The sequence below is a fragment of the Otolemur garnettii genome, unplaced genomic scaffold (assembly GCF_000181295.1).
Source record: "Otolemur garnettii isolate 467f Iridium unplaced genomic scaffold, OtoGar3 scaffold00046, whole genome shotgun sequence".
In the NCBI taxonomy this organism is placed as follows: Eukaryota; Metazoa; Chordata; class Mammalia; order Primates; family Galagidae; genus Otolemur; species Otolemur garnettii.
Genome location: NW_003852441.1, coordinates 11581047 through 11589977, shown reverse-complemented (window position 1 = coordinate 11589977; position 8931 = coordinate 11581047). Strand labels below are relative to the sequence as shown.

The window sequence follows — 8931 nt, the reverse complement described above, 5'->3', positions numbered from 1 at the left end:
GAGACAGAGCCTCAAGCTGCCACCCTGGGTAGAGTGCTGTGACATCACAGCTCACAGAAACCTCCAATTTCTGGGCTCAAGTGATTCTCCTGCCTCCGCCTCCCAAGTAGCTGGGACTACAGGCGGCCCAGCTATTTTTTGGTTGCAGCTGTCATTGTTGTTTGGCAGGCCCCAGGCTGGATTTGAACCTCCCAGCTGGTGTCTGTGCCTTGAGCCACAGGCGCTGAGCCCCCTTTGTCATTTCTGATTGAGGTTACTGGAGATTTTACTTTTCTTCTTCTAGTTAGTCTGGCCAAAGTTTATTTGTTTTTCCAATAAACCAAGTCCTTATTTCATTAATTTTCTGAATGATTCTTTTGTTTTGAATTTCATTGATCTCTGATTTAATTTTGCTTAATTAATTAATTAATTTAGAGACAGAGTTTTACTTTGTTGCCCTCGGTAGAGTGCTGTGGTGTCACAGCTCACAGCAACCTCCAACTCCTGGGCTTAGGTGATTCTCTTGCCTCAACCTCCCAAGTAGCTGGGACTACAGGTGCCCGTCACAACGCCTGGCTATTTTTTGTTGCAGTTTGGCCATGGCCGGGTTTGAACCTGCCACCCTCAATACATGGGGCCAGTGCCCCACTCACTGAGCCATAGGCACTGCCCTGCGTATTTTATTTATTTATTTATTATTATTATTTTTCTTTTTTTAGATTTTTTTTTCTTTCTTTCTTTTTTTTTTGAAGACAGAGTCTTCTTTGTCACCCTTGGCAGAGTGCCGTGGTATCACAGCTCACTAGGTGATTCTCTTGCCTCAGCCTCCCAAGCAGCTGGAGCTACAGGTACCTGTGACAATGCCCGGCTATTTTTGGCTGGGGCCGGATTTGAACCTGCCACCCTTGGTATATGGGGCCGGTGCCCCACTCACTGAGCCACAGGCACTGCCCTATTTTATTTATTTATTTATTTATTTATTTTTAGAGATAGAGTTTTACTTTATTACCCTTTGTAGGGTGCTGTGGCATCACAGTTTACAGCAACCTTCAGCTCTTGGGCTTAGGCGATTCTCTTGCCTTAGCCTCCTGAGTAGCTGGGACTACAGGTGCCCGCCACAGTGCCTGCCTATTTTTTGTTGCAGTTTGGCTGAGGCCAGGTTTGAACCCACCATCCTCAGTATATGGGGCCAGCTCCCTACCCACCGAACCACAGCTGCTGTCTGGATATTTCTTTTCTTCCTGCTGGTTTAGGCTTAGATTGTTCTTCTTTTTCTAGTTCCATAAGATGGCTTGTGAGTTTGTCAGTGTGCTCTCTTTCTGTTTATCGAATGTAGGCATTTAAAGCAATAAATTTTCCTCTCAGAACTGCTTTTGCTGTATCCCATAGGTTTTAGTAGCTTGTGTCTTCATTGTTGTGTTCAAGGAAGTTAATGATTTCCTCTTTTATTTCTTCCTACACCCAACTATCATTCAACAGAAGGTTGTTTAATTTCCATGCCTTTGTGTGGGGTTGAACATTTTTGTTGGAGTTGAGTTCCACCTTTAGTGCCTTGTGGTCTGAGAAGATACAAGGTAAAATTTCAATTCTTTTGATTCTGTTGAGGTTTGTTTTGTGTCCTAGGCTATGATCAATTTTGGAGACTGTTCCATGGGGTGACGAGAAGAATATATATTCTTTGCCTTTGGTATGGAGTGTGCTATATGTGTCTATCAAGCACAGTTGTTCTAGGGTCTCATTTAAGTCCCTTATATCTTTGTTTAATTTCTGTTTAGAGGATCTGTCCAGCTCTATAAGAGGAGTGTTATTATGGTGTTATAGGATATCATATTGCTCAGACTGAATAAGGTCTGTTTCAAGAATCTGGGAGCATTTAAGTTGGGTGCATAAATATTTAGAATTCAAACATCTTCTTGTATTTTTCCCTTGACCAATAAAAAGTGACCATCTTTGTCTTTTTTGACTTTAGTTGCTTTAAATCCACATGTATCTGAAAATAAGATTGCAACCCCTCTTTTCTTCTGAATTCCATTTGCCAGAAAAATTGTCTCCTAACCCTTAACTCGGCTATTTTTTGTTGCAGTTTGGCCAGGGCCGGGCCTGTACCTGCCATCCTCAATATATGGGGCTGGCGCCCTACTCACTGAGCCAAAGGCACCTCCCCATGACTTGTGGTTTTAATCCAATCAGCCATCTATGCCTTTTCAGTGGGGAATTGAAGCCATTAACCTTTATTGGGATAATTAATAAGTGTGGTAGTGTTCTGTTCATCTTATTTTGTGTGAGTTCATTGCTTAGTTTTATCTTTTGCATCATTGTGGAAGTTGGGTTCTGTCCTTTAATTTCTGAGTTCTTACTTTGCTGTTGATCCATTGTGATGGTCAGTGTGTAGAACAGGGTGAAGTATTTCCTGTAGAGCTGGTCTTGTGGTGAATTTCCTCAATGTTTGCATATGAATAACTGATTTGATTTCCTGTCAGTTTTAAACCTTAGCTTAGCAGGATATAGAATTCTGGGCTGGAAATTGTTCTGTTTAAGTAGATTAAAGGTAGATGACCATTGTCTTCTTGCTTGAAAAGTTTCATTAGAGAAGTTTGCAGTCACCCTGATGGATTTGCCCCTGTAGGTCAATTGGCACTTACTCCTGGCAGCTCCAAGAATCTTTTCTTTTGTCCTGACTTTGGATAAGTTCATCACAATGTGTCTTAGAGAAGCATGGTTAGAGTTGAGGAGAACTGGGGTTTGCTATCCCTCTGAAAGTGTTATAATCTTTGGTGATATTTGGAAAATTTTCATTTATAATATTCTTTAGTATGGCTTCCATTCCTCTGGGGCATTCTTCTTCCCCTTCTGGGATACCTATAACTTGTATGTTTGAACACTTCATAAAGCCCCATAATTCTGTCAGTGAATGTTTTGCTTTCTCTCTCTTTTTTTTGCCTCTTTAACTATCTGAGTTATCTCAAGACCTTTGTCCTCTACCGTGAGATTCTTTCTTCTGTATGGTCTAATCTGTTGTTGATACTTTCTATTGCATCTTTAAGTTCCCTAATTGACTGCTTCAGTTTCTTCAGCTTTGCTATATCTTTTCTATATTCTTCATATTGTTCATCTCTTATTTGATTCTGTTTTTGGATTTCCTTTTGGTTATTTTTCACTTTATCAGCAGTTTCCTTCATTGTTTCCATCATTTCCTTCATTGTTTCCATCATCTATATTCTGAATTCCCTTTCTGTCATTTCTAAAATTTCTTTATAGGTGGAATCCTCTGCAGTAGCTACCTCACAGTCCCTTGGCGGGGGTGGGGGGAGTGGGGGGGTTTGCTCTGGACTGGTTTTTCATGTTGCCAGGATTTTTCTGCTGATTCTTCCTCATGAGTGTTTTCTTTTATCTGTTTCCTTGCTCTAGTTTTCCTTTCACTTCCTCTTTAAGTTGCCGTGCCTCCAACCCAGGGTTTCCATGAGTCAGCTGTCTGCAGGATTAGACTGAACAAACACATGCACCCACTTGCCAGTTCTCCACTGCTTTTGTCCTCCTCATGGGGTCTAGAAGTCTCTTGCTGTGTCCCAAAGGGATGTTTCTGGGCAGTCTCCTGTGTCCCAAAGGGATGTTTCTGGGCAGATCCCACCAGCCAGAGATGCCTGAAGTATTCTCTCCCCAGTCTCACCGTGCCTAGTTGCAAGGAAGCTGCTACTCAGTGGCCATCTTGCTCCTGCCCCTTCCTGTTCTACCTTAATCTTTTGGTTCTGTCTTATTTGTTCCTTCCTCCTTTTGGTCCCTGGGGAATGTTAATTCTACCAGTTTTATCCCAATCTCCTCACATTAGGAGGCAGAGAAACAGAGCCTCCTGAGTTGAATGGGAGTCCAGAGCAGGTGTGGCAGAATTGAATGTCTAGCAACCTGGTGCTTTGGAGAAGGGCTGCTTCTTATGGGCCTCATATGCGAAGAGGATTGGGGGAAGCATAGAAGGCTAGAAGCTGCATACCTGGAATAACCTTAATATTAACTGCCTTTAATTCTCCCCCCTAGTCCCCACTCCTGTCCCAGTTAGCTTTTTATTTTAAAATTTTTTTTTTGAGGCAAGGCCTTGCTCTGTTGCCCCAGCTAGAGATCAGTGGCATCATCACAGTTGACTGTAACCTCAAACTTCCATGCTCAAGCAATCTTCCTGCTTAAGCTTTCCAAGTAGCTGGGACTACACCTGGCTATTTTCTGTAGAGACAGAATCTGGCTATGTTGCTTTGGCTGTTCTTGAACCCCTGGCCTCAAGTTATCCTCCTGCCTCAGCCTCCTAAAGTGCTGGGATTATAGACGTGAGCCACCATGTCCAGCCCCAGTTAGCTTTTTAAGTTAAATTGAAAGATAGTTCACTATAAAATTCACTCTTTTTTTTTTTTTTTTTTTTTTTTGAGACAGAGTCTCAAGCTGTCCCCCTGGGTAGAGTGCAATGGCTTCAGGGCTCACAGCAACCTCCAACTCCTGGGCTCAAGCGAGTCTCCTGCCTCCGCCTCCCAAGTAGCTGGGACCACAGGCGCCCACCACAACGCCTGGCTATTTTTTGGTTGCAGCCATTATTGTTGTTTGGCGGGTCCGGGCTGGATTTGAACCCGCCACCTTAGATGTATGTGGCTGGCGCCTTAGCCGTTTGAGCCACAGGCGCCGAGCCAAAAATTCACTCTTTTAAAGTATATGATCCTGTGGCTTTGGTATATTCACAAAGCTGTGCGGCCTTCTCATTATCTAATTTTAGAATCCCCCCAAAGAAAGCCACCTCAAGCACCTTGAGAAATTGGCACTAGGTAACTCCTACATCTTTATTTTTAATTTGCATCAGAGCCTCAATCTTTATGGATTGGCCTATACTGGACATTTCAAAGGCATAGGAATGGAATCATACAATGTGTGCAATGTGTGGTCTTTTATGACTGGCTTCTTTTAGTTTACCTTACCTTATGATTTTTTTTTTAAGAGTCTCACTTTGTCACTCTTGGTAGCATGCAGCTCACAGCAACCTCAAACTCTTAGGTTCAAGTGATCCTCTTGCCTCAGCCTCCTAAGTAATGGGGACTATAGGTGCCTGCCACAATGCCCAACTATTTTTAGAGACGGGGTCTCGCTCTGGCTTAGGCTTTCCACCTGCCCTGGCCTCCCAGAGTGCTAGGATTGCAAGTGTGAGCCACCACGCCCTGCCCCTTAGCATTAGGTTTTCAAGGTTCATCCATGTTATAACATGAATCAACACCATTATTCCTTCTGTGGCTAAATAATATTCCATTGTATGTGTATTCCACATTTTGTTTATCCATTCATCCATTAATTGACACTTGGGCTGTTTCTATTTTCTGTTTGTTGTGAATAATGCTGCTGTGAACATTGGCATACAAATATCTCTTTGAGTCCTTACTTTCAAGTCTCTTGGGTACATAACTAGAAGTTGTATTGCTGTGTCATATGGTGGGTGACCATATTTAACTTTCTAAGGAATGCTTTCATTTTTATATCTTTATTTTTCCCAGAGCCAGTATTGAACGAACCTGAAGTACAGAAAGAAGAATTACCAGAGCTCACGGTAGATGTGGTAGGCTTGGGTCTTGCCTGAGGCAAATATTCCTTCCCAAGAACTGATGCAGAGGTAGAATGGTATACAAGGGATTCTTTCTTATCTGTCACTTCTGCTGTCTGTTGGTAGCCTACTCCCCACAAGTCCAGTTTGTTGAGTAAAGGACAAAGCCATGTGTGTTCCCTCCTGGAGAGGGGGGCTTTGAGCAGAGAGTAGGTCTTTGAGCTGACCTCCCTTGTCTTCCCACTTTTGGTCAAACTGACAAACTTTATCATTTGTATGGGTGAGACATCTGAACAAGATGAACAAGCTGGCAAGATGTTGTCCTAACTAGATACTAATTTCATTCTTTCTTTCTTTTTATTTTTGAGACAGAGTCTCACTATGTTGCCCTGGGTAGAGTGCTGTGACGTCACAGCTCACAGCAACCTCAAACTCTTGGGCTTAAGCGATTCTCTTGCCTCAGCCTCCTGAGTAGTTGGGACTGCAGGTGCCAGTCACAATGCGCCAGCTATTTTATTTTATTTTTTTGTTGTTGTTGCAGTTATCGTTGTTTGAGCTGGTCTGGGCCTAGTTCAAACCTGCCAGCCTTAGTCCATGTGGCCAGCGCTGTAATCACTGTGCTACGGGTGCCAAGCCTGGATACTAATTTCTAAGATAGTTTCTTTCCTTATTTCCTTTAGTTCTTCCCTTTGCTTCGATCACCTTGAGAGATTGACACTAAATGTCCCCTATATCTTTATTTCCAAGTTGCATCAAAGCTTAGTCATACCCATTGTTACCTGGGTGAGAAGCATAAATAGACTGGTGACCTTGAAATGTTTTAACAAGGGGTAGAAAAGCCATAACTATCAAAGAAAAAATTGAAAGGGACAGAAAAGTAAAAGAAAATGAAAATAAAACTGATATTGTTACTGACCAAATATATCCAATGTTTTTATATATCTTTCTGCTCATAGGTTTCCAAGTTTATTTTCTGTATAATCCTAACTATACCATTTATTAAAATTTTATATTAAGCTTTTTCATAGAATATTTTAACATTCTTCATGTTATTATATACTTTTGTAAACACCACTTTTCATTAAAAGTGTTCTATTAGTGCATATAGTGTCCTATTAGGTGCATGTAGCATAGTTAAATCATTACTCTTGGACATTTTGCCATTTCTAATTCTTTTGCTCTCATAATACTGTGTTGGCCAGGAATGGTGGCTTATGCCTGTAATCCCTGATCTTTGGGAGTTGGAAGTAGGGGGGATTGCCTGAGGACAAGAATTTGAGACCAGTCTGGGCAACCATAGCTCAAGACCCTGTCTCTACAAAAAATAAAAATAAAAAAATTAGCCAAGTGTGGTTGTGCACCCCCGTAGTCCTGAGTACTCAGGAGACTGAGGCAAGAGGATCTTCTGAACACAGAAGTTCAAGGCTGCAGTGAGTTATGATTGTGCTACTGCACTTCAGCCTATCTGACAGAGCAAGACCTTATCTCAAAATATAAAAGAGTATGTTGTGGTGAATATTATAAATAAAACTAACACTTTTTTTTTTTGTAGTTTTTGGCTGGGGCTGGGTGTGAACCTGCCATCTCCAGTATATGGGGCCAGCGCCCTACTCCTTTGAGCCACAGTCACTGCCTAAAACTAGTACTTTTAAAATAGTTTATATTTCCTTAAGGTAGATTCCTATATATGGAGTTGCTGAATCAAAGAATAAAGACCATTTCTAGCACTTTTGATATGTAATGCTAACCTGCTTTCCAAATGGATTGTACTTTCTGCTTACATGCTAACAATATACCCTTTCCAGGCCTGGGTGTTACCAATTTAGCAGGGATTTTAAAAAAGTAATAAGCAGTAAATGATGCCTTTTATTTCTTTGATTTCAAGTGAAACTGAACTTTTTTTGTATTTGTACTTCCTTTTTTTTTTTTTTTTTTGAGACAGAGCCTCAAGCTGTCCCCCTAGGTAGAGTGCTGTGGCATCACAGCTCACAGCAACCTCCAACTCCTGGGCTCAAGTGAGTCTCCTGTCTCAGCCTCCCAAGTAGCTGGGACTACAGGCGCCCACCACAATGCCTGGCTATTTTTTTGGTTGCAGCCATCATTGTTGTTTGGTGGGCCTGGGCTGGATTTGAACCCCCCACCTTAGGTGTATGTGGCTAGAGCCTTAGCCACTTGAGCCAGAGGCGCCAAGCCTGTACTTCCTTTTTGATGACATGACTTGTCTGTTTATATACTTTTGTCCATGTACTTATTGAGGTCTTAGGATTTTTCTCATTTGTTTATCCCTGTCTATATACAAGAACGATTTTATTTATTTTATTTAATTTATTTGTTTGTTTATTTATTTATTTTTGAGACAAAATCTCACTATGCCACCCTCGGTAGAGTGCCATGGCGTCACAGCTCACAGCAACCTCAAACTCTTGGGCTTAAGTGATTCTGTTGCCTCAGTCTCCCAAGTAGCTAGGACTATAAGTGTCCCCCCAAACACCTGGCTGTTTGTTGTTGTTGTTATTGTTGTTGTTGTCATTGTTGTTTAGCAGGCCCAGGCTGGGTTTGAACCCGCCAGCCCTGGTGTATGTGGCCAGTGCCCTGACCACTGAGCTACAGGCACCAAGCCTATTTATTTATTTTTTTGAGACAGAGTCTCAAATTATTGCCCTGGGTAGAGTGCCATGGTGTCATTGTAGCTCACTGCAACCTCCCACTCTTGGGCTTAAGCAGTCCTCTTGCCTCAGTTTTTTGGTCTCGAACTTGTGAGCACAAGCAATCCACCTGTCTTGTCCTCCCAGAGTGCTAGGATTACAGGTGTGAGCCACCATGTCCTTATAGGAAAGATTTTTAGATCACTATCAGCCATGTAGGAAAGATTGCAGATCACGGTCACATTTTATTGACCTGGAAACTGTAGGTAAGAGAGATTCCTTCTTACCTTTCAGGAATACTGGGAGGAACAATGAGGTGACTTCTGAAGTTCACTGAGCTATTTTCTTCCTGTCTTCTAGTTTCCTTAATCCATTTAGTAGAGTTCTACAGTTTAATTTTTTTCTACCCACTGTTGACAGGATATTTTCAATCTAATCAATTTGTTCTTTGGTGCTTTCTAATATTTTTTTCCCTGCTCATTTCTTCCTTACTGCTGTGCCAATTGATTTTTACCTAGTATCTTAACTTGTTTCAGCATACTGAGAAGCTTCTCTCATTTCAAGCTCATCATATCCCTGTGCCTTTTTTTTCTGAGACAGAGTCTCGCTATGTTGCCCTCCATAGAGTGCCGTGACATCACAGCTCACAGTAACCTTAAACTCTTGGGCTTAAGCAATTCTCTTGCCTCAGCCTCACAAGTAGCTGAAACTACAGGCACAATACCGGCTATTTTTTTTTTTTTT

At 41.9% G+C, this 8931-nt stretch overlaps 1 protein-coding gene across 1 annotated transcript in view; it reads left to right on the top strand.

Annotated features, from left to right (window-relative positions):
* The window catches only part of DNAH2 (dynein axonemal heavy chain 2), a 131470-nt gene that overhangs the window by 6537 nt on the left and 116002 nt on the right, over positions 1–8931 (top strand). The window contains exon 2 of the mRNA XM_012805943.1: positions 5496–5557. Coding sequence (XP_012661397.1) covers positions 5496–5557 — 62 coding nt within the window. The remainder of the gene's footprint in view (positions 1–5495; positions 5558–8931) is intronic.